This window comes from Vipera berus, assembly GCF_964194415.1.
Source record: "Vipera berus genome assembly, chromosome: 2".
Classification (NCBI taxonomy): domain Eukaryota; kingdom Metazoa; phylum Chordata; class Lepidosauria; order Squamata; family Viperidae; genus Vipera; species Vipera berus.
In genome coordinates, this window is record NC_138203.1 from 230,936,324 (window position 1) to 230,949,572 (window position 13,249).

The 13,249-nt window shown below is 38.4% G+C and overlaps 1 protein-coding gene across 3 annotated transcripts in view; it reads left to right on the forward strand.

The window, feature by feature from the left end:
• CACNA1D (calcium voltage-gated channel subunit alpha1 D) overlaps nucleotides 1-13,249 on the forward strand; it is a 274,845-nt gene that overhangs the window by 215,462 nt on the left and 46,134 nt on the right. For 2 of the 3 annotated variants that reach the window (XM_081321938.1, XM_081321940.1), the window contains 3 exons: nucleotides 775-877; nucleotides 2,125-2,226; nucleotides 8,665-8,795. In XM_081321938.1, coding sequence (XP_081178064.1) covers nucleotides 775-877; nucleotides 2,125-2,226; nucleotides 8,665-8,795 — 336 coding nt within the window. The remainder of the gene's footprint in view (nucleotides 1-774; nucleotides 878-2,124; nucleotides 2,227-8,664; nucleotides 8,796-13,249) is intronic. The other variant, XM_081321939.1, reaches the window with a different exon arrangement.

The window sequence follows — 13,249 nt, forward strand, 5'->3', positions numbered from 1 at the left end:
AGCAGAAATGGTTGCCTACCAATGCAGAATATAAGCAGGAAAAGCACAATAGATTCTGGTTGTGTGGAAGTTTCCAAGTTTATATTGAAGTTGTATATAGAAACACCATCTTGTCTTCAGCAGATCAGCAGTGTTGTGGTAATGCTTAACATTTGTACTAAGTAGTAAGTAATTGAATCAGAGCATAAAACAAGCATTCTACTATTAATTGAGATTAGCAAATGCCTCTAAATTACCCATGAGGAGAGTATGATGGAAAGGGTAATCCAGTTTTCTTTGGTAAATAAAATAGCTATAGTTATTTAAAAAAAAAACAAGTCTCATTTCAGAATAATGGAAATTTCAAAGATATCTAGAATCATTATCCAAAGAAATTACTTTTTATTCTTCCTGCAGTTATAAATATTTCCCACTGATTTTATGAGAGAACTAAACAACTATGAAGTTATCAAATAAAAAGGAATGAAACTTTATAGTAATTATGATATGCTCATACCAAATATTTATCTTCTTCCATTAAAGTATAAAATATGTTTGTATAAATGTTAATTATAAAACAGACTTACTTACAGAACTCTTGTGTCAGGCAGAATTTCCTCTATTTTGAAGGATATCCCTGTAGTACTCAGCTCATAACATCTATGAGTAATAACAACCACTTGACTATGATGTGTCCTTCTATGCATTTTTAGATTAATTTCCTGTGCATACACTTAAGCATCTGATAAACACATACTAAACCTCGTGTCTATTTATTTTTTTAAATATCTGCAGAGGTTGGTAGCCATGAACATGCCCCTAAACAGTGATGGAACAGTTATGTTTAATGCTACTCTATTTGCTTTAGTAAGAACAGCCTTGAAGATCAAAACTGAAGGTAGGAGCCTATAATAAATATTTCAATCATTCTTTACTTCTCCTTATCAAATAATTAGTACTGATCTTTGATATATGTGGTGGCCATCCTGGAGACTTTCTAAATGTAAACAGTTGCATGTATAGTTCTCTGTAAAAAATACTATAGCTATGTTTGTAGCCCCAAATCTCAGTTTTTTGCGAGACAATAGTTTACTTTACTGACAAATAGGACAGGTGGTGGAGATCACTTGGACTTTGAACTTGGTATAGACTGTTCTTGATTTCTCAAAATCTCTGGTCTTCAAAAAATTGTACATAATAGAAAGAAACATGTTATTGTTGCCAAAGTAACATGCTATGAGAAAATATATTTCATCATATACGAAATTCATTGGTATTAGTACCTTCTTTATTTTGTACATTTGCTTCAATTTGGTATCTGCAGATTAGAGGACCAATTATTCATAACCATTGTTTTCCTTTTGACAGATGCTTCAGTACATCCAGGGAATTTACTATCAGGAGATAAAGTTTTGCATATGGCCAGTACATCAGATGGCTTTTTGAACTGCTCTATATTTTTAAGATATAATTTGTTTTACAATGGTGGCATTTCATGAAAAGTCTTCCTTGTTTATCCTACTTGTTCATTGAAATGGCTGTCGGCAGTACTAATGTTGGTGTCTGTCAATTTCCTTCTGGATCCTAGCCAATATTCCTTCTGTGCTGATTGCTGAAGGATCAGTGGAACCAACTATCACCCTCCAAATCAGGCTTGTGAGCTTCTGAAATGCATCCAATGTGTTTGTTTTCCCTAGTCAGTACCTTCCCTTGCCACGAAAACAGCAGCAATGAAGAGGTGTTACTGAAACAGTCCAAGCCAGATAGGAACCACTTCAAAATCTATTAATCCAATCTGCCAGACTTGCTGTGGGAGAATATCACAAAGATACTGGAAGTAATAGGCCTTCTTTTGAATCTGTATCTCTTGAATCTTGAGGCAGTCAGATTTGTCTACGTGATATTGTCCCAAAGCAAAAGCAGAGTAAGCTAGTGTCAAAGCAATTGACCTTTTGGAAACTTCATTTAACTTTGGATTAGCTGTAGAGATCCAAACCATGTGCAAAGATATTGACATTTTGCTGTTTAGTTGCATGTTAATATATGCAATTCCTTCCTTCCTTCCTTCCTTCCTTCCTTCCTTCCTTCCTTCCTTCCTTCCTTCCTTCCTTCCTTCCTTCCTTCCTTCCTTCCCATTCTCCTCAGGTAATCTAGAGCAAGCAAATGAAGAACTCAGGGCAGTTATAAAGAAAATCTGGAAGAAAACTAGTATGAAACTCCTGGACCAAGTTGTTCCTCCTGCTGGTGGTTAGTAACATGATTTCTCATAGCTTCTACACTTTAAATACAAACACAGAAAAATAACAATTCAACCAGAATGCTAATATTAACTAAGTGATAAGATAGTAAAGTTTTACAGAAAAACACATAACTTAGCATTCTGGAATAAAGAATTTAAACATTCCTTTATACATAAACATTTCAATTTATAGGCTTCAGAATAATGATGTGCTAATAAGAAGCTCTTATTATCTCTACTAATGCATTTAAATTTGGAACTTAGTGTAAAATTTGTGAGACATTCTTTCTTTTTTTTTCCTTCAACACTCTTAGCCCCAAATGTTTATGTAAGCTAAATTGCCTCCAAAATTTAAGAAAATAATTAATCAAGTGTAATTTTATTAAGAAAAACGGAGTAAACAATATGCTAATGTTAGTATATTAGCTAGAACTATGTAGCTAGGAAAGTTATGATTGATTTAAATGAAATTATGCATCTAAGTTAAATGCAAATGCAAATATATTAATGATATATGGACGGTTATATACTTGTTGATAAATACAGTGATAAAGTGTTGATTGTGGGTGATGTTCTGATTTGCTTTTTTTCATTTTAAAAGTGCAGGATCTCTTGCATAGTTAGAAAACATCTCAGGCTGCTGTCAGACATCCAAGAGACACAGCTATTGGAGTTCATCTTCTAAAATCTTTATAGTTTACTGTACTTCTTTAGTATTATTGCACCCTTCAAGATCACTCTGGTTTAGGTTTGAAAAATGACTTACTCCTGAAGGTACTGAATTCTCTCCTCTCTCCAAAGATGACCTCCTTAGTATTTCAGGAGAGAGAGAGACAAAGACAAAGCAAGAGAGCATGTTTAGCTGTCCTACTTTTCAGCCAGCGCAGAAGAAGCCCCTGGCAACTGACAACTCAGATTCAGGATGGGATGGGACAATGCCAAGCAATGCCAACTGTCCAGAAAACAGATACTGCACATTTAAAATGACATGTCTGTGTCCCCTTCTGCTTTTTTCTAGCCGCACAGCTGATTTCTTGCATGGCCTAGATGAGTTTGCTTTTGTTGTAACAATGTGCTTGAGCTTTTTCTGCAGCCTCTATTCCTTTCAACTATCAGTCTTTTCAGAATATTCTGAAGCAATTCTGTTTTAGGGTGGTGGCATGGAATCAGTGTTGCCTCTGGCCAGCTTCATTCCCCTCTTTTTTATTGAAATACAGAGACATGCTTCAGAATAGCAAGCCATGGCTGTCTAAACTGAGCAGGGAAGAGCCTTTTACTGAGTACGTGATTCAGACATAACACATAATGCAGGCCTTCTTTAAAGTGGAGTTGCATCACTGTGTACAAGATGATATCAATGTAAAAAAATAAACCTATAGAAAATCAAGCGTGCAGATTCTCACAAGCCTGAAATAAGTTCAAGATTATATAGCTTCAGTTTAAGCAACGTCATAATTTGAAGAAAACTTTGTAAATTATACTGGCTTATATTTCAGATCAGATCAATGGATTAGAATGAAAATAGATGTATGTAGGACATATATTGGACATACCAAAGTTTTTATCTAAGTTAAGTTAAGTCACATTATTTCATTAGTTTCAATATGCTTTGCCTCTCTCAGAAAAGATCCAAACAGACTAAATGTCATTTCACCATCTCTCAATAATAAGCAGAGTTACAGAATAAGAAATAGTAACACAAGAAAGTATTAGATAGTTTTAGATACTATTAGCATTAAATTCACTAATTTTCTTAATTTATTAATACCTCAAAAGATACTAAAAGTGATTTGAATATCAAATGTCATGTTACATTGCAAAAATGTAACTCAAAATGAATGATGATGGGGAAACCATTGGTCTGTTTTAATTTAATTTAATTTAATATTTGCATTTGTATACCGCCCTTTCCCTGAGGACTCAGGGCGGTTTACAGGGAATTAAAAATCAAAACATACAAAAGTTAAAACCAATTTAAAAAGCATTAAATTCACCCTGTACATTAAAACCCCAGTTAAAATTTTCTCCTCAGCCTGGGCCCGAGAGCTCAAAGAGCCAGGTCTTCAGGCCCCGGCGGAATGATCGGAGGTCGGGAGCAGTCCTCAGCTCTACCGGCAGCTGGTTCCAGAGGGCAGGCGCTCCCACTGAGAAGGCCCTATCCCTGGGTGTCACCCGCCGGCAATCTCTCACCGGCGGAACCCTGAGCAGACCCTCCCTGTGGGAGCGCACTGGGCGAAGGGCGTTTGATGCCGGCAGCAGGTGTTCCCTCAAATAACCCAGACCCAGGCCATGTAGGGCTTTATAGGTGATAACCAGCACCTTGAATTTCACCCGGAGGGCAACCGGAAGCCAATGCAGCTCGCGGAGTAGAGGTGTTACATGGGAGTATCGGGAAACCCCCATTACAACTCGCGCGGCCGCATTCTGCACCAGTTGAAGCCTCCGAGTGGTCTTCAAGGGCAGCCCCATGTAGAGAGCGTTACAGTAGTCCAAACGGGAGGTCACAAGCGCATGAGTGACTGTGCGTAGGGCGTCTCGGTCCAGATAGGGACGCAACTGGCGCACCAGGCGAACCTGTGCAAAAGCCCCCCTGGTCACGGCTCCTATGTGATCTTCAAAATTGAGCCGTGAATCCAGGAGGACGCCCAAGTTGCGAGCCCTATCAACGGGGGGTAACACCTCACCCCCCATCATTAAAGGTGGAATAACTTGGTTAACCCGAGACGCCGATATGCACAGCCACTCAGTCTTGGCGGGATTGAGACGAAGCCTGTTTCTCCCCATCCAGACCTGAACCGCCTCCAGGCACCGGGACATCACGGAGAGGGCATCACTGGGTTGGTTCGGGGTGGAAAGAAAAAGTTGGGTATCATCAGCGTACTGGTGATACCCCACCCCAAAACCACGAATGATCTCGCCCAGCGGCTTCATGTAGATGTTGAACAGGAGGGGCGAGAGAACCGACCCCTGAGGGACTCCACAAATGAGAGACCTCGGGGCGGATCTCTGCCCTCCTGTCAACACCGACTGCGAGCGGCCCTGGAGGTAGGAGGAGAACCACCGTAGGACGGTGCCTCCCACTCCCAACCCCCTGAGACGCCGCAGCAGGATACCATGGTCGATGGTATCGAAAGCCGCTGAGAGATCTAATAGGACCAGGACAGAGGAGCAACCCCTGTCCCTAGCCCTCCAGAGATCATTCACCAGCGCGACCAATGCCGTCTCCGTGCTGTGTCCGGGCCTGAAGCCCGATTGGTACGGGTCCAGATAATCAGTTTCCTCCAGGAACAGAGGGAGCTGATGCGCCACCACACTCTCAACAACCTTCGCCAGGAAGCGAAGGTTGGAGACTGGACGATAGTTGTTTAAAACAGCCGGGTCCAAAGCAGGCTTCTTGAGGAGGGGTCTCACCACCGCCTCCTTCAAGGTTTTATTCTAAGGTTTCCTTTAATGCCCCTATTAACTCTTTTCCAAGCACACAGACACCTATCTAATATTCCCTTTTTTCTTCCCTACTTGTTTTGTTGAAATCCATTTTATTTTAATACTTTTTCATTGATATCAGCTCTATTTCTTCTACGCTCACTAAGAAAGGGTCCATGTTTGGTCTGTAAAATATGCTCTGTCCCCTTTGCATATTCTGCTGTTGTACTATAAGCAAGAAATTGCAAGTAAAGGCAGGTGAATTTGCAAATATGGATTTGTGAATATCCACTTTCAAACATGCATATACATAATATATATATATATATTCTGATAGGCCAGCTTAAGGCATGTTTTGTTTATTATAGTGTATAAAGTTTATTTCTTAGTCCTCTGAAATCCATCTTAAAGAGCATTTCCTTATTAAAATTAATATTTTGAGAATTTTTTAAAAAGGAGCCTTGTCATAAGCTCATAATTATCTTAATATTATTTTTATTATTTGTATCCCACCTATATTATTTTTACAAATAATTCAAAGCAGAAACATAACCAACATGCCTTCTTTCTATTTTCCCCTCAAGAACAACCCTGTCAGGTGGGTTGGGCTGAGATACCGTGTTTCCCCGAAACTAAGGCCTACCCTTAAAATAAGCCTTAGCTTTATTTTGGGGGTGGGTCTAATATAAGCCCTCCCCTCAAAATAAGCCCTAATTTTGGGGCAAGGCACACACTTAAAAATCAAGTTAGGGCAAGGGGTGGGAGTGTGGAGCTTTCCCACGCATCCCGCACCCACTTATCTGGCAGCCAGGTCTCTCCTCGCTGGCCCACTTCTTCTGAGGCATCTTCTGCAGCCAGGCCTGCATTTCACAGTCAGAGGCCTTTCCGGAATGCCTGTGCAGCCAAGAACCAAGCTATGGATTCAATCCATAGCTCGGTTTTGCAAGGCCCCTGCAGCCGAGAACTGAACTATGGATTGAATCCATAGCTCGGTACTCGGCTGCAGAGGCCTTCCGGAAAGGCCTGATTGGGAAATTGCAGGCCAGAATGCAGCTGCAGAATGAAGCTGCTCCTTCAGCCCAGAAGAAGTGGACCTGCTGGGCGGGGCTGTCGGTGCGGAGGTAAGACTTCCCCTGAAAATAAGACATCCAAATTTTAGCACCATCTTTTATTCAAAGGTAGTCCTTAAGATCTGTACTTCGTCCTTTGACATATTAGATTAATATAGGCATCACTGACCAGGGCAGAATATACAGGCAGTTGGGCTAATCAGAGAATCCAATTCTTATCATGAATTCCTTTTTCCAAATAGGGTCAAAATGCATGTCACTATTGCACGATTTCCCACTGAACTAAATTCTAAAGGATTCTGTTTATATGGACAGAGGAACATTCAGTACAATTATTCTGTGGGCATTTTAGTGGTATAAAAGAACAATTAATTCAAGTGTAGTTTCAATGAGAACCTTTTTAAGAAAATAGTTTCCAAGGCAGATTACACCAGGTGCTCTCATCCTTTTCAAATATAGTTAACTAACCATGATGATTTAAAGAAAAAAATTACCTGACTTTGAATTGCTAGGACTTCTAAGTTTGCATTGTCACAAATGGAGGTTGATGAGAAGCTTTTCAAAAGACATTTTGTCAGACTCAACAATGCTATTTAAAAGTCAGCATGAAACAGACTGGACTCCCAACCAAGCAACGTTAAATATTACATTTTGTTTCTTTAAGAACTCTTCTAAAGAAGCATAATATAAAATACATTATCAAATATGGGCTTGCTTTATATGTAGTATTATTAATCTAACCAGAAGAATAACATTATTTTAGGAAGGCATTTAAGACCACCTTGAAATGAAATTCTTTGTAATTGTCCATAATGTAAAAAGTAAAATGGATGATTTTTTAAAAAAATCTCTCTTTTCTGTAATCAGAATTAGATATGGTAGTGAAATAAAAGTTAATAATATAACACCAATAATCCAAAACAATTGCTAACAGTTTTCAGAAAAGCTACCCCCTTTGTGCCTTCGAATCACCACCAAAGCGTAGAAAGCCATCCAGAGGAGATCTGGAACTTGTTAGTGAGGAGTAAGAGTAGAGCAATGGGAATCTCTCATTGTGAGTCAACTGTAGGAGTTAAATTGTTCCTGAAATGATCACTCATGAGTTATATCTGTGCTTTTAATGATAATAATGCTGTTCAACATATCCAGTTATTGGATATACCAAAATTCTTTCGTACTTACTCCATTGTAAAATCTTCTTAAAGACCCCATCAGGTAAAGCTTCCAGTATAAGGAGATCAATTTAAGATGATAGCATTTGCCCGAAAGCCTGATTTCTGATACCTGTCACTTTATGAGTATAATTTGCTGAGTATTTTCACTGAGAGAAAATCTACAACACCTTAATGGTTTAGAAAGTTAGGTAAAATAACAATAATTGGACATATTTGAATTTGTTATAAAAATAAGCTCCTTTTATCAATAATATCAAGCTACATGCAACCCCCATAATACCTATTTTGACATGGAGGGGAAATTATTAAATATATGAGAAAATGTCAGTTTAGCTCTTTAATTAAATTTAGATTTCTACCCTATCCAACATGCAGCTCTCGTCTAAAAATTGTACATCCCTCCTTTAAAAAGACTGAATCCAAATAAACCTGAGAATATCCCAGGGTGCTCTTATTGTAGTAATTTGGTTCAAACAGATGAAAGTATTTCAGATCCATGTAACTATCAGCCTCTTAAAAGAACTGCTTTCTCTTTCAATTCTAATAAAATAATTTATTTTCCTTTCATAAGACATAGTTCACTTATCTGCTTCTACTGCTTAGCCTAGTTTGCCTGTTAAACATTGCTTTATGCTAGATTCAGGTTGCCTTGTTATAAGCCAGAACCCTAATGCACAGAGCACTGATCACATTTTTTACTCACTTGGATAAAGAATATATATTGACTTTTAATGAAATGCGCTGAGGTGGGAGACATCTCTCTGGTCTGTTCATTTAGATGATGAGGTAACCGTGGGGAAGTTCTATGCCACCTTTCTGATACAGGACTACTTTAGGAAATTCAAGAAACGGAAAGAACAAGGACTGGTGGGAAAATACCCTGCAAAGAACACCACCGTTGCATTACAGGTGACTTTGTTTTCCTACACTTTAACTAACTATCTTGCAAGTTTATTAATAATCACAGGTAAAGGGCTGTAGATGCAGTCAGCAAGGCCACAAGGACTGTTCTTTGTAATGATTCCTGGGGCCCTTCAACATTAAGAAGAGTAATCTTATTTTTCTGCGTGTTGAAAGGTAAGTGAAGAATATTTTATAGAAGCCGCAGCAGATAGGACAAAGGTAGGTTTTATGTTTTTAAGATACAGATATTAAGATGCTGATCTCCATAACCTCATGTATGATAGTCAGGTTCCACATGAATTTAAGTGGTATGTGACCTTTCTATATGAACTCTCTTCTGCATACATCTCAGAAGAACCAGAAATCTACATTGACAATAGGAATAAAGAAGCTTGAATGTGTTCCTTGAGGGAAAACAGACACCTCCAAATACTGTGAATGTACATGGAATTATCATACTTATTTTCATCTGCACTCCTTCCTAAACAGCAATATGAAGTTTTTTAAGAGAATCGGGCAAGCAAAAAAGCTCAGCTTCCTCCTTCTTCAAATTACACACTCTCAAGGTCTCTCTATAATCAAGAAAAGTTGCTTCTGAGCTCCTGCTTCTTTAATATCTCACACTGGCAAAATCCAGAATTGGAACACTACCAAATGCTAGAATGCCTCATACAACATATAGCACGTTCACATTGTTCAGCAAGTAGCTGGCTGTAGAACTAATTTCATAATAAATCCCATTACTTTGGAAGATCTCACTTCTGTCATCCCAATATTCTGCCCAGCTGGCCTCTAACTCTGAAAAAATAGAGGTATTCCCCCCACACACATAGTTTATCACAAAAAGGTTGCAGTGGCCCACAATTCCTCAAAAGGGGTTGTGTGAAACAAGGCTGTCAAATGGCAATTTGTGAATATAATAAGGATGGAGAAGTAGTGACACTTTTGTATTACCACCGCTGGGAACTTGCATCTGTGTTTAATCATACTCATTGTTTGTCACTGACAAACAATTGAATCATATTCTTTGTCTTTTGACAGTATTGCTCCAGGCAGCTATTCTGATATTTCATCTCCTGGAGCTTCTCAGTAAACCAAGGCAACCCTCCCCACTCCCCCCCCATCTCATTATTTAGGGATACGGCATTCAGGGGTGATCCTGCCAAACACTTTTGTTGTCTACAAATTCCAGAGTTTGACTAGATGCCCAGCAGAACTGTTCATCAAGTTTCTGGGAAACTCGCCAATGCCTGCTGGAAACCACTGGATCAGTAAGATGCATCGGGCAACTAGATATTGGTAGTGTGAATGAGACTTATAGTGGCCAGTATCTAGTAACCTAGAGAATATTGGGTTGGACATAATATGGGTTTAAAGATGGCCACATTTTCAATGAACTGTGACTCTGTGAGATGGGAACCTACGATTCCAGGTTAAATGTGACCCTATTTTTGTGTTCCCTGTATCTCTCTTCTGATTATTATTGATGAAGATTAATAGTATTTTCCCTCTATTTTGAGGCAAGAAACACTTGTGAATTGTAGAAGCCCTAAGTAGGTTTAGATATGTTTTTTTTAAATTAAAGCTTAAAACTCTTAACTAAAAATCTAAAAAACTGAAACCTTGACCCTATCCATATAATGAGGGCAATTTGGAAATAAACCTCCATTTGGTTATCAGTGACAGACACTCGCAGATACAGAACTTTTATTATACATAAAAAACTACAACATTACATTACTTTTCTACATAATCACCATTCAAATTGAGGCACTTGTCATAACGTCTTACAAGGTTTGAAATTCCTTAGTGGTAGTCGTATGCCCCAACACTTGTTATGGATGGCTCATCTGAGTTTTCACAAAGTTTCACAGTAGACTTCTGAATTGATGGTCAAATCACGGTCCATGAACTTCACTAGCAGTACTCCTTTGGCATCTTCACATTTGGCAGGATTTTCTATGGCACCACTTCTTTTTTTAAACAAGTTTTATTAATTTTCTAATTTTATATCCAAATATTTATGAAGCAATGTGGTAATTGGATAATCAAAAATCTAATAACAAAATCTTTTTGTACATAGCTCAGGGTACATCAACAAAAATTCCCTCTCCAATTCCCTTAGTCACAATATCAAAATCAAATTAATACATTTCTGGTTATGACACAGTCAATCAGAGCAATTATCAATACATTTTCACATATATTTATCCACGTCCTGTTTTTAAGTTTTATCTAATTTCATTACAGTGCTCCAAATTAGCCTATAGTATCTAAAAAACTTAATTTTGGGGTAACCGACATTTCCCCTATTTCATTATATAGTAATTATTATATCTAAAATACGTACATTGTTCATTTAAGTGTATTCTTGTTATATTTCAAAAACATATTCTATTTGCCATCTTTGTAATTCATCTATGATTTACAAAGTATCTTTTATTGTGACATTCCAAGTTCTATAATATAATTAAAAGTTTTGTTCTAGTAGCTAATTTTCATTCACAGTAGACTTCTGAACTGATGGTCAAATCACGGTCCATGAACTTCACTAGCAGTACTCCTTTGGCATCTTCACATTTGGCAGGATTTTCTATGGCACCACTTCTAGTGTGGTGTTGGTTCGTGATAATGCTCGCCTGCACATCACTAGATGCACCCAAGAACTTTTGAAGCAGTTCCATTGGGCTGTTTTTGATCAGCCCCCAATAGCCCAGATTTGGCCCCGAGTGACTACTGCTAAGGAATTTCAAAACTTGCTAGACGTTATGACAAGTGCCTCAATTTGAATGGCGATTATATCAAAAAGTAATGTAATGCCGTAGTTTTCTAATGTGTATAATAAAAGTTCTATATCTGGAAGTGTCTTTTTAAAAATATATATTTTATTGATTTTTCACGATAACAATCTTTAATGCTTAGTAAGCAGTGTGTTGTCTGGGTTCATATATTCAAAAACAATAATGATTAATTTCTATAATTCTATAATCAATATATTAGTATATTTCCTTGATCTTCTCTTCTTCCAGTAGCATTCTCCTTTGTCAACATTAAACAAATATAATTCTTAATATTTTCAATACATACAAAGTTGGATATAAACTTTTTTCTTGTGTTTGTATAAATAACAATAACACCCATATACTGTATAACATCTTTTCTGGTCGGCTTATGTTTCAATTGTATTTGTAAAAGTCATCTTATTAAGTCACTATGTGTCCTATTTTCAAAATTCTTATTTAAGCTTAATTTCCCTTCAGTATTCAAACCATTCTTATCAGTCATAATTTTCTCAAAATTGATTACCTTTAAATATCCAAACTTTTCAATCACATACACCATCCCACTATTTTCATATTTCATATATTATAAAAAGTACTATACTACTTATATATCTTATTGTTGTTGTTGTTGTTAGCTGCGAAGTCATGTCCGACCCATCGTGACCCTATGGACAACGTTCCTCCAGGCCTTCCTGTCCTCTACCATCTTCTGGAGTCCATTTAAGCTCACGCCTACTGCTTCAGTGACTCCATCCAGCCACCTCATTCTCTGTCGTCCCCTTCTTCTATTGCCCTCAATACAATTTCTCAATTGAAACACAGTGATATTTTGATATTAATTGTTAATTGGTTACAGGAGGAGCGATAAATAGCAAAAATGATGTTGTTGTTGATGTTAGCTGCGAAGTCGTGTCCGACCCATCGCGACCCTATGGACAACGTTCCTCCAGGCCTTCCTGTCCTCTACCATCTTCTGGAGTCCATTTAAGCTCACGCCTACTGCTTCAGTGACTCCATCCAGCCACCTCATTCTCTGTCGTCCCCTTCTTCTATTGCCCTCAATCTTTCCCAGCATTAGGCTCTTCTCCAGTGAGTCCTTCCTTCTCATTAGGTGGCCAAAGTATTTGAGTTTTAGCTTCAGGATCTGGCCTTCTAAAGAGCAGTCAGGGTTGATCTCCTCTAGGACTGACTGGTTTGATCACCTTGCAGTCCAAGGGACTCGCAGGAGTCCTCTCCAGCACCACAGCTCAAAGGCCTCAATTCTTTGGCGCTCGGCCTTTCTTATGGTCCAACTTTCACTGCCATACATTGCAACTGGGAAGACCATAGCCTTGACTATACTTACTTTTGTTGACAGGGTGATGTCTCTGCTTTTTAGTGTGCTGTCTAGATTTGCCATGGCTTTCCTCCCCAGGAGCAAGCGCCTTTTAATTTCTTGGCTACAGTCCCCATCTGCGGTGATCTTGGAGCCCAGGAAAATAAAATCTGTCACTACCTCCATTTCTTCCCCATCTATTTGCCAGGAACTGAGAGGGCCGGATGCCATGATCTTGGTTTTCTTAATGTTAAGTTTCAACCCAAGTTTTGCACTCTCCTTCTTCACCCGCAACAAGAGGCTCTTTAGTTCTTCTTCACTTTCTGCCATTAGAGTGGTATCACCTGCATATCTTAGGTTGT